General features: G+C 40.1%; 1 protein-coding gene across 1 annotated transcript; it reads right to left on the minus strand.

The window, feature by feature from the left end:
- Nucleotides 1-11881: 11881 nt before the first annotated feature.
- On the minus strand, nucleotides 11882-19854 carry LOC146372501 (uncharacterized). Its single transcript, XM_084952093.1, has 5 exons — nucleotides 19654-19854; nucleotides 17758-18063; nucleotides 16176-16328; nucleotides 14451-14503; nucleotides 11882-14371 (listed from the first exon to the last, which is right to left on the minus strand). The coding sequence occupies exons 1-5, from the start codon at nucleotides 19721-19723 to the stop codon at nucleotides 14219-14221; spliced, it is 735 nt and encodes a 244-aa protein (XP_084808219.1). The 5' UTR covers nucleotides 19724-19854; the 3' UTR covers nucleotides 11882-14218.
- Nucleotides 19855-25490: the final 5636 nt, after the last annotated feature.

Consider the following 25490-nt stretch of genomic DNA (forward strand, 5'->3'; position numbering starts at 1 on the left):
TTATCCAGTTTCATAACGAGTTCACTTTCATTTTGAAATGGTGATTCACGGTCACACGTACAGCACCGTGAAAATAATTTGGCCCCTTCTTGTCACGCTTCTATGTTTCAGATCATCAAAGAAATGTTAATATTAGACAAAGATAATCTGACAATCTGATAATCTTACTTATAGAAACATTGTGCTCAGCTTTGAGAGACAAACACAACCTGACACAATATGCCTTTCACAGATACCTACAGCTGAGATCATATATTGATCATGAGTGCAAATTGTCCTACTTTACAGATGCTGAGTCGTATTTTCCCCCCATCCTGAAGAATGCTACAACCATGACCCCTACTAAATCTATTTCCGACCTATACAAAGCTCTCTCTAGTGCCAGCGAGGATAACACTTTATACATTAAAGATAAATGGGAAAGGGAATCAGGGATTGATATTTCTGTGGGGGAGTGGAAAAATATTTGGTCCTGCCAGTGGTCCACATCCAGTTCCATGAGCTGGAGGGAACATGGCTGGAAGAACATTATTAGATACTTCAAGACACCATATCAGGAGAGATATAAAAGTGCTCATATGCATTCTGGAGACAATGCGGCTCGACTGTTGCTAATCATTTTCATGTCTTTTGGGACTGTCCCAGGTTAAAAAATTTCTGGATGGGTGTCCGGGCCTCCTTAAGCACAGTCTTTAACGCTCAAATACCTCTAGATTTTAAGGTTCTATACGTGGGTCTGGTCCCTTTTCTGGAATGTAGGAGTGAGATTAAGCTGGTGCAATTATTCTTGGTGGCAAGTAAGAAAACAATTACAAGGAGATGGTTAAGCCCAGTCCAGCCTACCCTGGATGATTGGTTTGGGATCATTTTAGAGATATTTAGGATAGAAAAACTGACATATCTGTTAAGAAATCAAAACATAAATTCTACCAAATTTGGAACAATTGGATCCTATTAATGACCCCGACAAGAGCTAACTTTATTTGATCTCACTGTTACTTGTACTTTTGTAACCTACTTATCTAATTTCTGACCATTGTTAATCTGGACGATCAGTGGAGACAGATGAGGCTTGCGACTCCAGTTCCAGCTTACGCAGCCTCACTGCTTTATCTGCCTCTATCTCCAACCTTCTGATCTTGAGCTCTAATTAAGCTCGCCTGACCTGAGCCTTCTCCTCGGCCTCCAAATGGAGCCATGCCAGTTGCACTTTTAGCCGGGCCCCGTCCCGTGCTTCTGAACTTCCAGAGTAGAGGGAATCATAGCGAGGGAGCGTGCGCAGTGTCTTCCCCCCCTCATCTCCCACACAGTCATGACCAGAACCATCTTTATGGTCCCCCTCAAATGAGAAAGTTTGACTAGGCTCACCAGAGACCACAGGCATTTCTGGCAGATCAGGGACTTGCATTAGACCAGCTTGTCTACTACCCGCGCTTTCAGGTCACTCTTACGGAGTGTTTTAGGGACCTGGAGCTTAAGGTGTTCTGCAATTCACAGCAATTCACACTTGCGGCAGCTATCAAGGAGCACAACAGATGGAGCTTCTAAGAAATGCTCTAAGCAAAATGCAGCCGACATGGTGCTTACACAGGGAAGAGGGCAGAAGGAAAAAATAAATGTAGCAAAACACACGTTCTTATGGGGAAAAGGAGATCCTGGACGAGCCCCCCCTCTGCTAGGTGACAAGAGGGGAGTAACATACACAAGCTCCCACACGAAACTTGAGTAAAATAAAGGGTTTTTTGCCTTACCTTCTCTGACTGATTTATGGTATAGGAGGACACCTACTCTGTATCTGTTTTAGTATAAGAGCCCTTTGTTTAGGCGGACCGCTGGGCTCCTAGCACCAGCTTTGGGGAGTCGTTCACAGGGTCACATCTTGACCACACACACACACCTGCGCACACATACATACACACACACACACACACACACGCACACCTACACATATACACAGACTGGTACTCTTTGTTCATATGTATGCCTGTGTAAGACGTCATATGTTAATGAACCTATACATATTCATATAACCACAATAAAGAGCAGTGCTACGGGGGAGCTAACTGAGAGCGACTGGGGTTCGAGCGGAAGGAGTGGCGCTCGTCACAGTTCTCTCTATCGTGTCCGAGCAACACAAAGAGCTCTGGTGACTTGCGTCTTGCTTTTGTAGTAGAACTGTCTTGGCGTTCCAGCAGTAGGCCTTTGCTACACAGACCTATCAGTCACAAAACTCAAAACACCAATCAGGCAAAGTTCAAGCATGAACCGAGGTTAACACACAAAGTTCAGCATTATGAACAAGTTGAACAAAGTTCGAAGAGGGTGGCACGAAGGGCAAACTGCATGTTCAGTCCTAAGCAGCAGCCACTGAGTGAAGGCCCTCCAGCGTTTTGTAGCTGCAGGTGAGAGCGATCAGCCACTGATTGCCTCTTGGAGTATCATGGGATCCCCGTGCAGCCAATAATCTGCGTGGACTGTCACCCTGCAATCTGCATAGAAGAGGGCTGGCACAGGTCTCCAAGTAACCAATCATCCAATGTATTTTATTGACTTTTTTTTCTACATTTTTCCCTCCATGACAGCAGCATGGGCAACCCCCCAGTTCATGTTTATAGCTCCATATAATGTGTCCTACCTTTATGTAATATGGGTCCCCTTCTGGAGAACATATGAACCTCGTAGAACTTTGTTATCAGGCAACTCTCCTAGTGATATCCATTAGAGCATAGGTGTCAAACTCTGGCCCGCGGGCCAAATTTGGCCCGCAGCCTAATTACATTTGGCTCGCGAAGCCATACCAAATTACTATTAGAGCTGGCCTACTGGTATTATATAGCTAATATATATATATTGTTTAGTATTAAACTTTGCTTGTTCCATATTCAGTTTTTCAGCAAAACTTGTTTGAGTCCATAAGAAAAGATTCATTCTTATATCTGGAGGAAGATTTTTTTTTTTTTCAATAAATATTAATGTTAGCCCGTGACTTTGTTCCAGTTTTGAATTTTGGCCCACTGTGTATTTGAGTTTGACACCCCTGCATGCACTTGCCGATCACTGTGTTTATCATTTGCTCTCCTGGACTTTACTCTAAAAACCTGGAAGAAGGACTCTGTTTTCATCTTATTCATATATTGCTATGTTGATGGATTTTTCCTGTCCATTCCAAATAAAGATAAAAAATTTTTTTTAAAGATAATCTGAGTAAATACAAAATGCAGTTTTTAAATGATAATTTCATTTATTAAGTGCTTATTAAGTGCGGAACTCGAACCTTCCAAAGAGTTCAGCTTTTGTCTCGTCATATCCACAGAACATTTCCCCAAAAGTCTAAAGGTCAAGGTGTTTTTTGACATGTCTCGGTATTAAGGAGCCTTGTGTCTTTCTTATTGTTGAATCATGAAGTCTGACCTTAACTGAGGCACATGAAGCCTGCAGTTGTGGTAGACCGGTCACTCCTGTGAAGCTTCACCACTCAGCCCCCTGTGGCTTCTGCTCCGTGGCTGCTGAGTGACCCCTCGTCCTGGGTTCTCCTCAGCTCTTCCCAGGAGGATGGCATGGTTCCCCCTCTGATGGTCCCCCTCATTATGAAAGGACGGTACAGCCTCGGTGTAATGTCAGCTGTTTTTGGAGAAGTAAATATGAGAATATAAGAAATGTATGACTAAAAGAGACAAATATATGCATTGGATTTCAAAGGTTTTGTCACTCTTCCCATAAAAGCAAAAAAAAAGTTTAATTAGCTGTCATTTGAAGTTGGTATCCTCGTCCCTGGTTTTTAGTCCCTGTCCTGAGTTCTTGTAATCATGGTTTGTATTTGGTTTCACAGTTGATCCTGTGCTCTTGTTTCCTGTTTGGAATTTCTCTGTTATTTCAGTATTTTATTAGTTTTACTTCTCGTAACATTTCAAATCTTTGGTTTCTATTTTATGAATATTCTTGTGCTTAGTTTCAATTTTGCAGTCATGTCTTGTTACTCATCCTCTGTGCTTAGATCCAGTGTGGACCTTACCTTAGTGTACACTGTTTTGCCTTTGGACTTCCTGTTTTACTTTGAAGGACAGTTTTCTTTAATGCCCTGCATTAATATTACTTTGTGCCTCTGCTTTCACCGATTCCCTGAGTCACCCGTATCTCCTTTTCCTAACCCCTTTTCCTTAAAATTGATGATGTTTTAATGAAGGTTACCTTTCGTTTCCATAAGCCTGGCTTTGGTCCTCTCCATATCCACACTGTAACAGATCTGCTCTCAGCACTCCTGCTATTTTTGGAAGACTCCCTGATGGACCTACCAGTGGGTGAAAACTAGAAACTGTGGCCCGTCATTCACAGGCAGCAGGGAGACTTGCAAAGGCTGCTAAAATGAGACACCAGGATAACAGGTATATGGATTCTGCTGAAGCCCAGAAGAAGCTCAGGAACTTTGTACCCAGATTGTTCTGAAGATGTTAAATGAATCGATGATTGAGGGAGCACCGACTTCCTCTACACTGTTTCCATTAGACTGATGGATGCTTGCTTCTTGTTAAAGGAGGTTGAAGTGCTTCTCTGTGACCCATCAGTTTGTTGGGTACCTCACAGCTTCACTCAGCATCTTTCTCTCACAGACCGTCTTTTTTATTACATGTTGTAACACAACTTGACCAGCAGATGGCAGGTTAGAGGCAGTTTCTGATGTGCTTCAATTGTGGGCATGGTTATATTTTGGAACAATCAGAGTTATATTGTTTTAGTTTGTAAATGATAAGTTTAGAACACTATGTGATATTAATTTGTCACTGCACTTGAAAACATGCTTCTCAATCATTATATTTAAAAATCATGAAAACAGTGCTACCCTTTTCCTTTTTTCTTTTTTTAAAGGAAGCTGATTGTTAGATTAATTTAGTCAGTCCCTTTTGTGTTTTCAGTCTGATCCTCTGGTCTTGTCTTTGTATTTTTGTCTTTCATGCTCCCTGGTTTTGTTACGCCAAGTTAATCTTGTCTCGCAGTCAGTCGTGTCTCTCTTCCTGTTTTATTTTGGTGATTCTTTGTCTCCGTGTCTTGTGTGTAGTTTAACTTCCTCCACAGTCATCGTGTGTTTTATCCTAAACTGAGTTCCCACCTATTATTATCCCGTGTGTGTGTATACTGTGCGAGTCTTTCCCTGTTCTTTTTTTTGGTCTTGTCCAGGTCCCTGTGTTTTCCTAAAAATTCCTTCTTCTTAGATTTGCTGCTCTAAAAATGCAATTCTTATGAGTTGATAGCATTAAAACTGTTTAACCTTGTCCTTCATTTGGGTCCTATATCTACTCACCAGCACAGCTGCGTTAGGCATGTAGATGTAGATTCAAATATATTCAAAGTGAGAATCAGAATGGGGAAGTGTGAAGGGCTGGGTCTCTGTGTCACGGCCTGGGGGGTCAGCGGGACGCTGATCAGCCTTTTCTACCTTTTCTACCTTTTCTTGTCTCTCTCTCGCTCTCTCTTTCCACCTTTCTGTCGCCGGGGCGGAACTCAATGTGGGTTCACGCCCTTGGCCCACGCCCACGGAGGAGGAACACACCTGATGCCCATTAAGGCGATCGGCATTTAAGCCAGGAGGAGCCTGCTGGTCTTCGCTGGATCGTTGTCTGCCACGCGTCAGTGAGAGTCAAAGCTACAGCACAGCTAAGTTGAGAATCTATTGAGAATTTTGTAATTAAGCCCTGTTTCCTGTCTACAGACCTCCTTGATACCTCCCCTGTGTGAATCTTTGTGTCGAGTGTGAAGAGTGGACCCACGGTCATGTACCTGTATATACACCCGGTGACTTCTGTAAATAAATTCTTGTATGCAGTCGATCCCGGAGTCCTGCGCTTGAGTCCCCCACGTTGCACCGTAACACTCTGACCCAGTATTTTGTATTTTTTTTTTTTTTTTTATTGTTTTCTTATTTTTACATTGTGTTCTATCAATGTGCTATTCTTAAGTTAAGGGTTAATGAGTTATTTTATATTATTGGATTATTTATGGAATTATGTTAAGTCTTAGTATTATTATTGTTAGCTTGAGTTGCAGTATAGTTTAGCTTCTTTCATGTCTCTATAGTTACGAGTCTCTTCATGTCCCCTGGTGTAAGTCTGTCCCAGTCTTCTGCGTCATGTATTTTCTGTCTGTGTGTTTTCATGTTGCTCATGTCATGTCCACATGTTTCCTGCTTTATTTTGAACGAGCCTTGAGTTCTTGGTTCCTTATGTTTAGTTTTAGTTTTTGTTATTATGTCTCATTCTAGTCAGCTGTGTCCTCCTGTGTCTCCACTTCCCCTGATCACCTCATGTGTGTGTTTAAGTCCTCTGTCTAGTAGTCCGTGTTACCTTCCCCGTGTCCAGTCGTAGACGTCATCGTGTTCTTAGTACTCACAGTTTTCATAGCATTCATTGTCGTCATAATCTAGTCACAGTGTCACAGTTTATTCATAGATTCCTTAGTTTTGTCATTGCCTTCAGTTTAGTTGCTTGCTCAAGTTTGTTTCGTGCTTTGTTTTATGTTTCACGTCACATCAGCCCTAATAAAAACTTGCTTTTTGTTTAAAGTTAATTCTGCCTCCTCTTCTGTGCCTGACCAACCACCTGTAAGATGTGCAGAGCATGGTCTAAAAAAAACATAAAATATCCAGTGAGTGGCTGTTTTTTGGTAGAAATGCTTTGCTGGAGATCAGAGGAGGATTTCTAGACTGCTTTGAGCTGATAGGAAAGCAACACTAACTCAAACTACACTCGTTACATCCAAAGCATGCAGAAGAGCATCTCTGAATGCACAATGGAAGCTTGCAGCAGAAGACCCACAGCATCAAGCACCCAGTCAGCAGAAATCTTCCTGTTCTTAGCCGAGCACTCCTGTCCTCTATGGACGGGAAACTGAGGCTCACACAGGCTCATCAAAACTGGGCAACGGATGATTGGAAAAATGTTTCCTGATCCAGTGACTGTTAATTTCTGCTGTGACATTCAGACAGTGGGATCAGAATAACATGAAGGCATGGATCCACCAATGGTTCTGGTGGTGGTGTAATTGTATGTGGTATTTTCTTGGTTGGTAACTGTGTGATGCTGTCATGCCAATGTGGACCAAAAGCTCTGAGAAACATTTCTAGCACTTTATTAAATCTATGCCATGAAGAATTAAAGCAGGTCTGAAGGCAAAAGTTGGTCCATAGCATTAGGAAGGTGTAACTAATAAAGTGTCCAGTAAGGGAATGATGCAACACTTTCATAACATATTCATAATACTAATCTATTACCAGGTTTTCTACACAGTTTCATCTGTTTTGCTTACGACTGCTTGTATTTCATGATCTGCAGCTGCTATTGTTCCTCTGCAACAACCTAGTTTCCTCGCCTAGGTCCTGTTTTTTTGTCTGCATATTAGCACATATTAGCATACTGGCTTGTTTCTCGAGAGCGCAGACTCACAAAATAATTGAAATGAGGTTGAAGGGTAGATAAAAAGCTGTGTTGTTGTCACTCACAGCCACAGGAGGGCAGTGTCTTCTTAAAGTTTGGACAAAAGAGCGAAACCTCTTAGTCTCTTTTTGCTTCTACAGTGAAGATTTACTGCTCACTGGAAAATGTTTAGAGTTTAGAGTTAGAGTTGTTTACTTAAACTGACATGGTTGCTCTGAGATGTCAAAGACTTTTTTGCTTCCCATTAGAGCGCGAGAGGAACAAAAGCTGCAGTCGTGATATGGAAACTGACAAGTAGACCAATATTGACTGGTTTGTGGAAAGGGTGATGGAAATAAACTAAAATAGTTCACCTTTACTGAGGTGAGTATTTCAGGAAAAAAATAATACAGTGTTAGAGGCTATGCCAACAAGAAGGTAAATCTCAAGTGAACAAAACAAAAAACAAACAGAAGCTCGGTCAGGAACAAGAAGGCTAAGGAGCAGCAGGTACAGGAAAGGGGGGTGGCAGCATCCGAAGCAACTGACAGAAAACTCAGTGGTTGTGGCAAAAACAGGCAGGAAAGACATGAAGAGAAATGTATTTTTTTAACTTTCATTTTATACTCCCATTTTATCAGATTTAAGGCATATCTTGTAAAGCTGTAATCATAAATCTGGAGGTTTGCATGTTGGCTTGCATTCAAAACCACCAATATTAGTAGATAAACTCATTTAATTCAAGAACACAGCTAAGAGAAACTTGCAGTAAACTGTCTCTGGCAGTATAATCCAGCAGCAGAAAATAATCTGAAATCTGGCTTTCAGTATGAATTCTACTGGCAATGATTTATAGGTAGAAAAAGGTTATCTTGAGGCCGTAAATGAATTTCCCCTTTTTTGTGTGAGATTCACTTTTCTGTTTGACTTACTGGGGGAAAAAAAAAAAAATCAAAGGTGTAGGCAGTATTTCAGAGGTGTGAAAACCAAACCTAATACTGGATGAAGGAAAATGTTTTTATGAAAAGGAAAGTTACGCCTTATCAACAAAAGAAGATTTGATTAGAGATAAAAGAATCGGTTTCTCAGGAAAGCAAAACACTTGATCAGCTGTTGCCCTTTGTTTGAATGGTAAACACTGAGTTTTTCCGTAATTGTTCAAGCAAATGCTTGGTTTTTTAAAACCAGGTCAGGCGCATGTAACAACTATGCACAACGATCGCACAGTCAATCCATCCACTCCATCCATTTTCTTAATTGCTTATACGGTTCAGGGTCACAGACAGGCTGGAGCATAATCTCAGCTGTCATTGGCTGAAAAACAGGGCAGGATACACCAACTGCACACTCTCTAACTCACATCCATGGCATCAATTTCAGCCGACAGTGGGAAAACATGCAGAATCCATGTAAAAGGGCACCAGCCAGCTGAGAGTTGAACTCTGAGCCTATTTGTTGTGAGGCATCAGCATACACCACCCAAATACAACTGCACTTGCATATCCATAAACTTAGAAGTAAGAGTTTCCACTTTAGATAGCAAAGCAGTTAGCTAGAGCTAGAGCTAAAAAACAAAATTACGTCTACTCTAACGGCCACAAGAGTCAGTCCCAATGTACCCCAGTTTATCAGGTAAACCTTTCTAGTACTTAGTTGGACAGCATTTGCCTTCAGAACTGCCTTAACTCTTCATGGCACAGATTCAACAGGATGTTTGGTCCATATAGAGACGATATCATCTTGTTCTTCCGTTCCACTGCATCTCTATGGAGGCCATGTGAGTACAAAGAAATCACTGTGATGTTCAGCAGTTGATTTTTACTTAATGACATGGCACATTATCCTACTGGAAGCAGCCATCAAATGTTTGGTACAATGTTGAAAAAGGTATGGGCAAAATCAGTAACAAGCTGGTTTGTGCTGAGAAAATATCCCCACCCCACTGCACCACCACCACTAGTCTGAACCAGCGGGGATGCAGCCACGTTTCATGCTGTTTAACCCCAAATTCTGACCCTGCTGTCTTTGGCAGGAGAAAGTAAGATTCAGATGAGTCTCAGTGTCGAATGAGACAACAAGTGATCAAACTGCTCTCCATCATGGACAACCCATCACATTACGATTAAATCTCAATGCCATAAAGAACACTTCAGGAAATCATTCCTACTGTCCTCTCTAAAACTGAATAATGACTCTTCATTCAGAGTCAGGCACACAAAAGACCCCTTATTTTTGTATTATACCATCATGTAGTTGTTTTTCTTACATTTATAGTGTGCATATTTTTTGTAATGCACTTTGCATCTATCTATCTATCTATCTATCTATCTATCTATCTATCTATCTATCTATCTATCTATCTATCTATCTATCTATCTATCTATCTATCTATCTATCTATCTATCTATCTATCTATCTATCTATCTATCTATCTGTCAGTTATATGAAAATGATGACACACAAGTTTAAATCAAATGTTGCACTTTCTGCGTTCTTGATGCACTGGGTTAGAAAATGCAATGTCTCACTTGTGAAAATGCAATGTAGGGTTGTTGTTTTTTTATGAGAAACCTTGATACAGTAGAGGTGGGTGTTAAGAAGTACAAAGTGCAGACACATTATTTGCTCAGGCCACTGCTTGAGTGCAGCAGCAAACATGCACACAAACAGAAAACAATGAAGCCTTTACCTCAAGCACGTGGGAGGCAGAAACTCACTCACCGAGTGATCAGCTTAAGTGTTTACTCCAAACACACTGAGCTCAGTTACTGTGGCTGTACCACCGGATAGACCAAGTGTTCTCCTTTTGATCAAACTTTAGATGTGCTTGTTACTTCATCTGGATTTTAGATTGACAGTGTGCAAAATATTTTTGTTGTAGAGTTAACTTTAACTGATGCACTTTTGCAAAATGTATTATAACCAAAACCTGAAATTTATCATTTGAAACTGCATGTTTACAGTTAGGTCCACAAGGATCTGGACAATAAGACAACTTTTCTTTTATATACAGCACACCAACTTCAGAGGCTCACTACCACAGACTGACAGTTATTCCACATCTGCAGTGGAACTTGTATTTAGTAGCTGTTTGCTTGAACTCTCATTATTCTGAGGTCAAAAGAGATGCTGATGCAGGTGAAGGAGCACTCAATGCTCACATTCACAAATGCCGCAAACAGTGCAGATGGATAAAGACCCAAAGCACTGCAAACTGCAAAAGCAACCCAAAGGTTTCTCAAGGCGATGAAAAAGTCAAATCAACCACCTAATCGGAACCCAAGAGAGCTGCTTATCAGTTAATACATACACAAATAAGCACTAAGTGAAGGCGGCTGCAGGAAAGGCCTGCCAGAGCATCAAAGAGGAGGAAACAAAGCAACTGGTGATATCCATGGGCTCCAGACTTCAGGCGGTCATTGAGGGTGGGGGGCGTGATGCTTAATATCTCAAATAAAAGATAAAGTCTGCAGTTCAGTCACATACTGATGGTTGATGGTCACATACTGGTTTCAGCAGATGGCATCACATCACCTCTATTGACTGCGCTTCGCTCATCTTTTAGAATTTATTTTAAGATCTTCTTATGATTGATTTGTATGATTTCATTATACTTGTTCGTATGAGACTGCACTGTGCTGCATTATCAGAAATGCAGACTCCCATATGTCACTTCAAAGCCTTAGATTTTCAGTTGGGGCCCTTCTGGGTTTCCAAAGAATGAGGCTTAAATTCAAAGATGTCTGTGGATTTGCCATCAGGGTCCCTTGGCTTCGGAACAATCTGTATGAGTGGAATATGCAACCTAAGACCTGCGCGTCGCTCTGCTTTTCTTCAAACACCTCTCTGTATTTTGCTGCTTTCATTTCCTTGTGTGCTCTAACCAGTCTCACTGTCCCTGCTGATGAGAAGTGTGAACAGTGTGATGCTGTCAAGATAATATTTCATCTCAGTCATCTCGGGGTTAAGCAGAAGGGTGTTTACCAGACGCAGTGCTTCAGGTTCTACCCAAAGAATTTATTTTTGTCTCATCAGTCATTTGAGTGGTTTCCATTCAGCCTCCTACTCCAATCAGCCAATACAGGTAGCAAAAGCCTTGCAGGGCTGATGCCGTACGCCTGTTTGGGGCATCACTAAAAACGAAAGTCTTTTAGCACACTAAAAGACACTTTGCAATGTTTCGGTGTAGGTTTCAGTTTATTCTAAGGTGAAAAAGCATCCACGTCTGTGTATAACCTGAGATCACGCTTTATTACGTGGTCTTGACAGAAAAATAAAGTTGGCGTTATAGGTGATTTACTTGGGTAAGTCCCTGCAACGTGCTAAAATACTGCTTCATTTTTACATGCCAAAGACTCCACAACCTACTGTAACACAGACTAGAAGATAAAACAGTGCATTCTTTAAATACACAACTGTGTGTGTTGAGCTTCAACTTTAGTTACTAAAACCATAAAGAAAACCAGAATCTCAGGTAAACTTTTTTTTATTTTAGAGGTGTTTTTACAGGATAAGAATTCAGAAATATTTGATTTTTTAAAAACAAAACAACACTCTGAAGACTTATTTTACACATCCCCCAGCATGCACCGCTGCTATCAAAATAAAGAGCAGTTTCTGTTCCTTCTGTGACACAGATCCAGTACAGTACATTCAGGAACTGAAGACAGTATTTACACACACATACACACACACAATAAAGTTGATAATTTTACATCCATTTACATCTTAAAAACTGCGTATTTCAATTAGAAACAGTTCAGCAGTATGTAATAAAGTAGCACGTGACAGGACGGTACATTTTGAAAGCTTGCTGGATTTCAAAATGAACTTGCTCTTTCTCTGAGTAGCTGGTGAATAATAAACCAGAGAATACATTTTTAACATATGATAAAGATGTATGAGAACTGAGTAAATCAAAGACATCAATAAGCTTTCAAAAAGAGAACTTTAGAGGCCATGCATGCAGTTATTGCACATAGTGTCAGATTGTTGTTGTCAGATTTGCATGATAGTGGCGAGCTGTCGCAGCAGCTCATGGGAAAATCACCAGTGACCTTTGAATATACAGTACTGATAAGCTGAAAGGTCTATAACTGATCTATAAGCACGTATGGACGGTGTCCCTGAAACTTTTTCCTCCGTGTTGTGATAAATACCCCGATGCAAAAGAAGTCACTAAACCTGAAAGTCAAAAGTGAGCTTGTTAAGCTCTCACGCGATTATCAGCATGGGAGTGAAGATGAATTCTGGAGATGAGGTGAAGCGGAAAATGAAAGGTTTTCATGTTGGAAATGTCATCAAAGTGTAAAACCTTTCAGCCTGGGATTGCATGATGATGCATTCTCAGTCAAAACTTTCCACTCAAACAAAATAAAAACCCCTAGTTTCTGTGTGCAGCCACTTATTGGGACCCATTTTAAAAGTGACCTCTAGCAGCTGTTTGATTGTGCAAATTGTATCTGAAATTATCAACTTGGTAATTTAGAAATTTGAGCTTACTGGCATGTGTCACGCTCTTCATCACACTAACCAAGTGGTTTTGGTTCTTAAATTATAGAAACAGCGAGTGAAAGTTTTGCATTATGTTCTCTCCTTCAACCAGACTCCAAGTGAACTCGGAGGTGTAATCACGGCCACATGTGGATTTAGGCATTCTTTTAAAGTGGAAACACTCCCATTCTTCCACTTACAAGGTCATTTATGGTTCAATAGCAGGGGCATCAAACATAAGGTCTGGGGTCCAGATTTGGCCTAGCAAAGACTCCAATATGGCCCACAGGACAGCTTTGGAAGATTTTGTAGTTTTAACTGAAAAGTTACAAAACTACAAAGTGTGAGTTTTGTAGCTTTTCCAACTGATAAATAGGAACTGACATTCATACCACACCAGAGTGATTAAGTGTAGATATTAGTAATTGATTCTAGTCTACATATTTATCATGTAGTTTCACTGGTGGGCTGTCTGTGGCCCATGATGTAAAATTAATTTGGCATCCCTGTTTTACAGGAACTAACAAAGGATACCATGCTTTAGTTATTTCTGTCATTTGGGATACTTTTATAACTTAAGACAGTGTCATCTGCAGAGTTTTGGTAACATATCCCATTCAAACAGGTTTGGATATCCACATTTCCAAAGCTGTCTCTAAATTCATGTGCTTAGTTGGCAGGTTTTTAAAGATTTTTAAATATTAAAAGCATCAGAATTGTTCAGTGTAGTTTTTAGTCAACAGAAGTGAGGCTATTTCAGTGGTAGAACAACCTAAATTTGGTGCTCTACAGAAGGAGTAAAGTTTGTAGGGGTCACTACATCTCCTGTGTTGTCACCTAGTGCATCAGTGTGGTTCACTGAAGCTATTAAACACAGTGAGACCCAGAGCAGTGATGTACAGTAGACTCTGGGTACACAGGAAGTGCTTGCTTTGTGTTTCTGGTCTGAAGAAAATCTAAAATCTAATTTATCGCCTGTTAAGTATTCCTTAGCAGCCGGATACCCCCGACACAAATTAACGGCAAAGAAAAATTGAAAGCTAACTGCGAGGCTGGGTTGTCACTGTAACTGTATTATGTTCTGGCTTGAGGTTTGCCGCAGCAGCAGCATGCATCTCAATTTCAAGACCACCAAACACAAAGTGACACCTACATACACACTACCCATGCAGACTCTTCCTCTCCCAACTCTTTTGTTTGAGATATAGTGCAATAAGACATCCCTGTATAACAAAAGCAGGATTTTTAACACTTGCAAGAAATTTATATTTATATATATTTAGATTTATGTTATGTACACTAGTCGAACAGTGAGCTGTGCATCACATGTGTCTCTTTTCTGTGAGATAGCTGACGGCAGCATACTCTGTATCTCTTGGGTTGATCTCAACAATTGTCGGAGGTCTTTTGGGGAAGTCCAAGACGCTGTAGATCACCGAGGGTGCAGACACGCTGCTCAACGACGCCACTGATTCCTGCGAAGGCAACTCGAGTCAGGCTGAAGAATTTCCAGGCTTATTTTTTTCTCTAACAGCAGATCAAAATCTTTCTTACCTGCACTGTGGGAGTGGAGCTTTGCGGCCTTTGTTGTTGTTGCTGTTGTTTGTCTGTATGAGAAGAAAAGCAGGTGAAATGTTACAAACTAGGTGAAAACGGTCATGTATACTTTATTTTGAGTTTTGCAGAAGAAGCATTCGTGGGACGTTCGAATAAAAAATTTCTTATCAAATTTATTGTTACAGCCCGTCAACCACGTCAGTTTATCCCCGATTTACATATTTTCCATTGTCATACTTTTAAAAAAGTGTGAAAATAGTCAAATCTCAATGTTAAAGACATAAATGCCGCATGTTTTGGAATTTTTTAGCTCATAGGAAGTAGGGAGTAGGAGTATGCCACAGCACCCAGGAGTATAAAGGAAATAACATCCAAGATAAGTTTCTGATTCATCAGATAAGGAAAAAAAATGTTAAGACGTTCATAAAAAAAAAAAAAAAAGCAATTAACCGTCAAATACATCAAAAGCATGAATCCACGTCAAATACGTCGTAACCACATAGAGTGTTCGTGCTGTTGCGCAGGAGACCGGGTTTCGCTTTGCCGGTTTAGTAAACATTATCATTGCAATGATAATGTTAATGTTCAGTTACTGAGCTCAATGATGAGATTGCATGTTTGTTCCTGAGCTTTTTTTACGCTAATATCAGCATTTTGTTACCTTTACACAGAGTTAATTAAACAAACTAGCATTCAGATTAAGTGATAGCAAGCCAAAATTATGGACGACGAAAAATTTTATGCTTAACAATATTTTTTCAACGAATAATGATCATAATAAGCTGTGCTAAAGTAAAATGTTTTAATTTTGTTTTAGTTTAACTACAGTTTGTGACTAAATGTTTTAGTCAAGCCTGACTTTTAAAATATAGTTTTAGGTCTAATCTTTTTGTAAGTTTATGCCGAACAAGTCACGTTGTCTTTATCTTCTAGCGGTGCAAATGCACCAGGACAAGTTGCCAAAGAAAGAGAGCAGTTTCTCTCCAGCATCTGTCAGTTTTGTGCAAAACCTCTACTCGTGGACAGCGGCCGGGCCCGATTAGCACGGCACGATGCAGGAGTGCGCAGTCAGCAATTGCTTGCATTTGTATACATGTACGGGAACTCTTCTAGTGCGGTTTCTGAGGTCACGGGGGCTGTCAGATTATTTCAGCGCGGCAGCGTTCCTACTCAAAGTAGGCCAGAGGGGTTTGTCTTTGAAGTGAAAGCGCACTCGTATTAGTGAACAAATAATGCAAGCTCTTTCTTTCCACCCATCTCTCAGTGATAGTAGGCACAATTAGATTTACATGCACTGAAGGAGGACTTATTTTCAAAAGAGATGAATCATCGCATCTATCAGAAGGATGTGAAACTGCAATCTGGTTTGCATTTTTGAGCATCTAACCACACAACTGCAAATTTTTTCCACAGAATAACAAGTGTTTCCTTACCATTACTTTGTTTGCTTGAAAAACTAGAAAATACTACTGACTGCAGCCCCGCACACGCAATTTGGCTTCATACCCCTTTACTATTTATATGCGGAGAATATTGAATTAAAGGTTCCAGATGTGTTTTATTCCAACTCAGCTGACACTACGTTCAGACTACAGCATGGAAATGAAATAAAATCCTACGTCTCCAAAAAATAATAAAGTTTTGGCCACACCCTGATAACAGACACAACATATCAGTGAAAAGTGAAGGTGAAGATTGTTTTTGGACTGTATATTTGCTTACCTTTGGGTCTCACGAGACTACAGATCAACCATGGGAGTACTGTTGCTAACAGGACCACAGGTAAAACCGCGAAGATGATGATGATCTTATTGTGGGAAAGGGAACTGGGATGTCCATTGACACTAACTGTGGGTTTAGTCGACGGCGGTGGAGCTGTAGGAGTTAAAAGAAAGTCATGAAAATATGTGAGCTTCACTCATATTTTCGCACCGCGTTTATGAAAAGAAATGAAACAAAAAATAAAAATGATTAAAGATACTGAATAAGTTTAGATCCCAATGGATCTATGCATATTTCCCCAGTACATATAGACTAATGCAGTATAATGCATATTTATAACATACATCAGCAACAGAAATAAAGCATGGTAGGCAGTAAAATTACACACTTCGACTCTTTCTTATGGGCTGTAAGCTGACACTGTAAACCAATGAGAATGTGAAACAGTGATCAGTATTCAGTTTTTCTGTAATCAATAACAAATAACATACTGAATCTGTGAATAGTAACCAAGCAGTTACAAAAGGCTCATTATTTTATCTATAATGGGACTGTACATCAGTCAATCTCATATCAGCTGCTTTACGCTCAAACATCTCAGCAGCTCCACGAATGACGCAAATTGCGATTCTGTGAGGATAAATGTAACTGACACTGCTGTTTGTGTCCCCCTGTGAATGCACTGCAAACCCTTTGATGTGCCTGATTTTCAAGCTGGCTTCCTTGTCAGGTAGAGAGGTAAATTTGCTCAGTAGCCCAGTTCTGACCAAATATTTGCAAACATAATTTATATTTAACGCTAGAACATGTTGACACGCTAGATAGCTTTGATTGCCTAGATTGTAAAGCTGGTTAATGTACGCCTGCTGGATAGCAAGATGCTAGCATGGTGACATCAGTATTTAGCATTTAGGTCAAAGCATCAGAGTGCTTTTTATTCAACCAGGCTAGGAAAGGAAGGCAGTATTATTGCCCTACTGCTCTGGTAAGTATCTACAGCAGATGGGACTGACTGAATGTCAGCTATCCTTTAAAGGCTCAGCAATATGATCTGAGAACGAGGAGCTATTTTTGTTTGTTTATTTAAATATTTCTGTTCTAACTGAGCCTTTATCAACAATGTAGCAAAAACATAACCTGCAGGACTCTGTGACAATCATATTTAATTTGTTCTACTGTTTTAATAGTGTGTTAGTGACTTATTTTCATATGGGCTTTAAACTTTTCACTAACTGGTTAACAACAACCTTGGATCCATGACACTTATACACACTATATGGATTTTATATTTAATGCAGTCAATACTAGCAGACACAATTAATTAAAGTGATCATTTTAATTTGGAATAGTATTTTAAAAGATATTAGGAATGATGATGTCATTTATTACAGGATCTATAATAAAGAGGCAAACATTGAGGAAGTAAAGGTGGTGAGGAATTAGTGTATACTATATATGGCTGCTCTGTTTGTATGAATATAATGGAAACATACTTCACTTTAGTCTGCTCTTGATATTGCTCTACTGTGTGTTAAAGTCGTTTTCATTATGTGCAGCTTATAATCATAACAAATGTCCTTACCTGTACAGCTTATGTTCCTTTCTTCAACAGTCAGCTTCACTTCATTACTTTTTCTTAGGTTGCCCCCAAATAAACTGGCCCAGTAGGTGTTAGTGTGGTTTAGAGTGAGATTTATGATGTGGTAAAATACAGAATTGTTTTGGGGGTAAATAACAAAGGAAACTTTCCCACTTTTAAAATCGTCAATCTTTTTCTCGCCTGTTATATAAATTCCAATTTGACTGTTTTCATTAATGCTAACATTAAATGTAAATTGAAGGGTGATGTTGCTGCCAAAGATCCCGATGACTTGTGCATGGCTGGGGTCTGTATGGAGACAGAAGAGGAGATTTGCATTATAAACACTGATTAGTGGAGAAATTAGTTTGATGTTTTTAATGCTTTCTAATGCTTTTACTGTTATTCAATTTAAATTTAATAAATCCATAATGATGCATCAGTCTCCACTCATCAACACATGATCATACCCCGCTTTGTGTTCCTATAGTATTTTAAACTGATGCTCTTCAGTATACAGTGTAAGCTGTGGGTAGCTGGAAGAAAGCAGTAGTGAAAACAGAATAGTCCATGTGACATATTCTGTATTAGAGACGTCAGTTGGGTTAATCCTCAAAAACCTAAAAGCCACAGAAGCAGCACAGGACGACTGATCCTCTCCACAAAGGAAACAGGCGGGTCACTTTTCCCTTCTGCTCACTACCTTAGTGCAAGTTCCACAGTTACTTTCCATCACTGACAGTAAAACTACAGGGTAGTGTTTAAACTAGGCTAAGCCGCCACAGTAAAATGGCAGCAGTGCTGGATCAGTCTACACAGCCATATAGCCACCAGCAACAGCACCAAGGCGAAGTTCAGACTGATTTACCTGATTTATCTAGCTGCCATCTGTGTCTAAAGTTCAGTGTTAGCTCACATATAGAAAGGAGATAAGTAACTTTTCTTAGATGTGTCATCTCCTCTGTTTGAAAGTCTCTCTTCTGTAGAAACTATGTGATTTGGTGATTAGAAACCTTTAAATAGCAAGTACTTATATTTAAACAGGAGTCCAGGTGTTTGGACACCTACTAAAAACAGTAACGGAAACAAATAAAGTTCAAATATATTCTATTATACGCTAAAAGGTGAAGACACTATCCTTCTATTCTCTTCTGTTTATTAAGTTCAGAATGGCGGGGGGACTGGAGCTACTGCGTTGTCTTTTTCCAAATTAATCAGCCCAAATCAGCGTTTTCTATCTGTGTATCTATGTTATATATCTATTTTAAGTTAAGTTTTTTCTCTAAACATGTGTGAAGCACCTGCGGATGTCTCCATAAGGATTTGAGGGCTTGTGGTATTAGTACGATCGCTTGTTTTTGGCATCATAAAAGTGTGATTGCTATATTTGTTTAACATCAGAACGTACACATTATGAGCCAGGGCTAAATTCACAATGCCTCAGACTAGCTTTAATTTGCTGCAATGCCTTTTTCACCTCAGACACAAGCACACAGTGTTTTATCCAGAATGTGTCAGTGTTTTCAACATCTATGAAACACCCAGTTCCCTGTTTTAATATCGCTCGTCTGTGAGAAAACTCTAACAGATACCGCAGCAAAACTTAGAACAAACCACTTGTGGAAACAGGGTTACCGACAAATAAAGTTGAGTCACAAAACCAGAGCTTTGTGGAACTCCCCAATTATGATTCAGTAATGGTAATTGAGTGGGGGAAACTGAGTTGTCATTAGAGACCTACTACAACGAGTTACATACAAAATATTCAGTGCATTAACTAACTGTCAGAGGAATCAGAGAGCAATAAATGTAACAGACAGTCAAGTTCATCATGTGCTGCCAGGACACAAAACCTCTCACGCGTCACGGAGTAAAACAGTTACAAATGAGACGGCTTACCGTTGAACACCATGTGAGCTGTGATGATAAAAACTAGCCCGAGAGGCTTCGTGATGGTGTTTTCACCCATGATGGAAGCGTTAGGCTGCTCGGAGCCCTCTTGCGACGGCGCTTGGGCTTTGACCTTTCTGTGTGTGCGTTTTTTTCAGCTGCCCCTGTGATGTAAAGCCTAAACTCTACACTTCTACACAAGTGACAGCTTCTGCGCCTGCCTGGAGGAAACTGTAGACAGGAACTTACACCAACACCAATTTATCTAGCTTCAGTATCATAAGCGCCTCCCGTAACGGAAGACTTCAAAGGGGTTCATGGACATGTGGTGCAGACTGTGAGGAGGATGTCACTCACATGATGTGGGTAAAGTCAGGAAGAGTAAATAGTTTCCTTCAAATTCTGGGGGAGAACATAGACTCTTACATCCTGTTTCTCTTAGAGGACAAAATAAAGTTTAAATTTAGAACACGGAAAAACAAACAGCACTCTTTTTTCACTTTTCATTACACATAAATGTATTTTTCTTGTTTTCTGCTGTTTTGCAACATTCATCTTGTATGAACAGGTTCAGGAGTGCTCAACACGACATCAAAAAACATCTGAACTTCTAAGAATTCCAGCAGCAACTTTTCTTCTAAGAAACAACACTCAGTATCCTGCATGTCCACAGACATCTGCAGATTAGAAGATAAATGCACATTTGCATGTTTCTTACCAACTACAGGTATTCACGATTGAATAAACACAATGTTATTTCAAATAAAAGGAGCCATCGTTTTAGGTCCACGTGCATGCCAGCTTCCCTGTGCGTGACTGTGATTGTGAATTATCGCACATTACCACTAACAGACTGCAAAGAATGGCCTAATAAAACATATTTCAAGAAGCAAACAATAGTTTACAATAGTTCACCGTGAGCAGCTGGAGCTCAAACACCAACCGCTGTAACCACAGCTGTCTGCAGGTTTGATCTTTATTGAACACCAGACTTGTTTTTTTGAAAGTTCATCTGATTAGAGTGAATTTACCAAGAAGTGTCTGTGATTGAACGACCTGCCGGCTGTACACAGACACCAACTGCACATTTTTAAACGCTCATGTTAATGAATGTGTGTTGTTGAATAAAAATGACGATATAGAGAATGTTCCACCACTAACGAAACTTACTGTAAAGTTGATATTACACGATTAACTCGTATTAGTTTCCTCATTACTGTAGGTGTTAAAAATCTGGCCTTGATACATTACACACACACACACACACACACACTGTAACACTTTAACCACAGAAGAGGAAGTTGGGGGCTTTGAAGTAACAATTTGAAGACTGCAAGGGGGGATTTTGTTTGTTGGATGTTTCAGTGGTTGATGGAGTTGGGCGTCTACTTGCAGCTCCTGTTCGCTCTTCATGTGGCATCTCCACAGGCAAAGACAGACCTTGTGGATTAGTCTCCAAGCTGATGACTCAGTTGTGAGGGGCGCAAATTTTAATGCATTTTCTGTCGGATAGCTGCAGCACTTCGCCAAATCTCTTAATAGCTGAGTGTGTTTTGGAATGTAGCCATAAGCCTGTCCTTAAAAGAACTCAAGTGAGGTACATTTTTATTGCTTTTGATCCTTTTATTTATGGCCTACACACATAGTTTTTCGGTGCAGATGTGACTTGCGTGTGATGACTGTTGTTTTTCACCATTTCACAGGTGTGCATGTTTGTGTGTGTCTCTGTGTTAACCCTGCCACAGACTGGCAGCCTGTCTAGACTGCACCCTGCTTCTGTCCTATGGCAGCTGCTTTTTCTTTTTTAATAAAATAACTCCCCAGACCTAATCTCAGAGTGAAATAAGGAAAACATTTGCTTTGTTCCTCATTTGCAATAAAAGTTTTTCAGTGGTTTGCTTTAAAAAAAAAAAGGACAATAGTATAATGTGATAAGGGGCAGTTTGAGTATCATTTCCATAAAATCACTGTGTGTATTTTTACAAGTACAATAGGCTAACACACTGGAGCCCCTAGTGGTGATAACTGTTCATTAAAAACCTAAAAATAAATACAATTCTACCTGCGACAGAGCGTAACGCTCCTGTAGAGAGTTTTACTTCGTGGTAAAGTTGTCCTGTATCTGCTTAGTGGTGGATTTTTACATTAAGATTATGCAAAAAACTTTATTCTCCAATTGTACTGCAGTGAACTGTACTGTTCACATTTCTTTTCATTTGCATAAAATTCTGTTTGTTAGGTTTAAATATCACCACATACTTCTGTTGGAGATGCTCCATCACTAGTGGGAAACTGAACTCACCCTTCATTGCTTTCTGCTGGAAAAAAACAAATTTACATATGTAAATATATCACTGTTATAGGTGCATATTACTGAAATAACTCTTCTCTTAGGCATTTAGGAAGCTTAGATGCCCCAAACCAACTCTAGTTCTATAGAGGAACTTATTCATTAATTTATTCATGCAGCAACTTTCCAGCAAAACTTTTCTATAAAATCCTGTACAACACAGACAAATGTATGTTTGTGGATAATTCAGGTCCAGTTTAATTTGGGTTTATTTATGTAGTGTTAAATCAAAACAATAGTCAACTGACAATGCTTTATACTGTAAGATAAAACCTTGAAGCATTCTGGAGAAAGACGTGCTGCAGTGCTGTATGATCATGTGGGGAATGAATGAGGTGAGTGGAGAAGTCCTCAGTGCATCATGTTGTCATGAAACTAGATAAAATCTAGTTTACGTATGATTGTTTTGCTGAAGGAGTTTGCTGATTTGATTCTTATATCAATCATCTCCATCAGGGGTCAGTGAGAGCAATCACAACAACGACTTCCAGCCTCAAAGAGAGCGTGCAATACTGACTACAGTTGCAGACACTAATGTAGTTATTTCACCCTCATTATTGCATTTATGCGCCATCTTGTGGACTCAATAGTCCAAAAAATTTGCTTGACACGTGATAACCCACTGCTCTTTCTCCCCCGCTCCTCACATACACTTTCACAGAAACACTCAAGACACACACCTCGCCAATCCCCTGTGGTATTACTTCCTGCATCACAGCATTTTGAAAATGTTTCCTCTTACACGCATCTGTTGCTGTCACCCAGCAATAGGAATGCAAGTTTATTTGTTTATATTGCATGGCCTCAATTACGGTAATGGTACATTTTAACATATCATTAGTGTGTGCAAATTGACTTGCAGTGCACTAAACCATGGCTCACTTTGTATCTGCAGTGCTTGAGGGGCTTTGTAATAGAGTCAGTGAGGAAATAAATGAAGACCTCAGGTTTTGCTGGAGCCTTTATTAGGTCATCATGGGAATCCTCTTCAGATAACTGAGTCCAAGTCTGGCCACAATAAGACATTTACTCCTGTGGAAGCTCTAATTTTCCAATCAAATGTATGAGGGTAAACACTAACCACCTGTTTCAGTTCTATATTTTGAGAAACAGGTTGCTTGTCGTCCCTGCTTCATGCCTTTGTTATCCTTTGATCCACAAGAAATGTCTGCATAATGTATTTAACCAAATAATATTTGCATTAATCATCTTATTTAAGGTATTTTTGTTTTTGTTTCGTGCAGTTAAACAGCCCCGTCTTCTTTGCTCCTCCCATGCAGTTTTGCTGACTGAAGCAAAGCCTTGCCTCATGTTTCACTGGTTCGGGTGCACAGCGAGTCCTCGCTCTTGTTAGTGAAGCCTTCAATATATGTGGGTGAGATTCTGGATGAGAGCTACAACAAAAAGCCTCAGTGGGGGTCTGTGGAAAGATGTGCTCGTATGTGTTTGAAGAAACAGCCGTATCTGCTTTAATATTAACAAATAATGACCTTGAAAGTTTACTGCATTGCTCCGCATGTGTGTGAATGACATAAGAATATGTATTAAGTGGCACTTCGCAATCATTTACGGCATTAATTTTGCTAAGCTGAATCTCACACAGCAGTGATGGGAGGAGGCGCACAGAATGGAAGAGCAGGAAAGCCCTCATCTCCATGGTAACTGACTCTGATGGAAACTGACTCTGTTATTAAACGCTGCTTTAACAAAACAATTACCAAGCAATCGAGAACGGGAACCCCACCACCACCACTACACGCACGCCACAGGCTCTCCAAAGTGTCAACAATGGTACATTTCCACCTTTCCACACAATAGCTCCAAAACTCACCAACATCCACCTTTCTAGTTTGGATTTGCATCATCCATACGCCACATTTAAAGTCCCTTGCAGGGCTTGAAGATGATGTCACAGACCATGCACAATGCTAAATAGGTGAAATAATAAACCCATCATTTTTTGAGTCATTTTGGGAGATAGGAGGTAATCTGTTAATTTATGACTGGAGAGATGTTTGTTTTTAAATTGAGCTGCTGGATATTTGATTTCTGCTTGGGGATAAATACATTATCTATCGATCTATCTATGAAGAGTCATCATCAAGGTGTGGGAGATTTACAGGTGAGTGCTTTCCTTGCTTTTTGCTATCCCACAAGCGAACTACTGCCTGAATCCGTGAGCTTCCTGAGCTGTAGTGAGCTCATCTCGTTGATTTGCTGCAGTTTTACTGTTACTGAACACTGCTGGCCAAACACCAAACAGTAGACACACACTGTTACCAACAAAATGAACGATGAACTGAACGATACCTTGATTTACCATAAAAAATATACAACATAATTTCTTGTGTTTTCTTCAAAAAAAAAAAAAAAGGCCAAACATCAAACAAATCAACCAGAATCACTATCAACTGCAAAGTTTCAAAAACACGTGCATGCTTGTCTTATGGTAATCGAACAGTAAACAGGCAGCACACTGCTCAGTCTAACAAGTGCTGTGTGGAAATGTGAGTGATGATGGTGGAGCTGGTGTGGATTGGACTCTGATTTTGATGGCATCACTGATGGAGCTGAGGTGTGACCAGTTGAAGCAGCTAAACCTCCACCTTTAGATGTTCTTACTGGACGGCACTTCGTACATCCACCTACAGCAGCAGGAGAATCGATTTTTAAGCACACACTAGCACACAAACACTACCCGTGGTAGGAAATTCTACCTTTAGTCAGGCTGTAAAACTACCCCCCGCCTCCTCTCCACTTAAGCCCGCACGTGCGCGCATACACGAGGAGCCAATTAGAGACGCTCAACACTGTGATTTATGTGGACGGTCTCGACGTGGCCACGTGCTCACAGAGCCAGTAGGCTATATCCCCTCTGTGTAAATGCGCCGTGTCTGTGAAAGTGAACATAAAAGCAGAGTGAAGCTGACCCCCCACCCACTTGAAACGTAAAGGCAAATAGGCGGAAACCCAGGGGTAGGTCTGCACCCAGGGACAGAGAGGCTGTTCATTTACTGACAGAGGATCTTTGCCTAGTAGACATTTGGAGGTTAGTTAATCCTAGTTCAAGGGAATATACATTTTACTCTAATTGTCATAAAACATATTTGAGGATAGATTTCGCCTTAATATCAAAGTCTTCGGTCGATTCAGTTGTCGACTGTGAGATTGGTGCCATTGCCATTAGTGATCATGCCACGGTAGAGTTGCAAATTGATTTAAACACAGATAGAACAAAGAGGGGTCGCTGGAGGCTTAACACGATGTTGTTGCAGAACAAAAGTTTTAGTGAGGAGTTAACAAAGGATCTTAAAATTTTGGTTCTTAAAATATGGGTTCCACAGATAAAGTAGCCACAGTTTGGGAAGCGTCTAAAGCATATATAAGAGGAAAGATAATTGCATATGCAACAAAAGTTAAGAAAAGTGATCTAGAACGGGAAAAAACCTTAGATAAAGAAATACGAGAATTGGAGAAGGATTTAGCGAGACAATAC

The sequence above is a fragment of the Perissodus microlepis genome, chromosome 15, assembly GCF_051167445.1.
Source record: "Perissodus microlepis isolate ML-2025 ecotype Zambia chromosome 15, ASM5116744v1, whole genome shotgun sequence".
Taxonomy (NCBI): Eukaryota; Metazoa; Chordata; class Actinopteri; order Cichliformes; family Cichlidae; genus Perissodus; species Perissodus microlepis.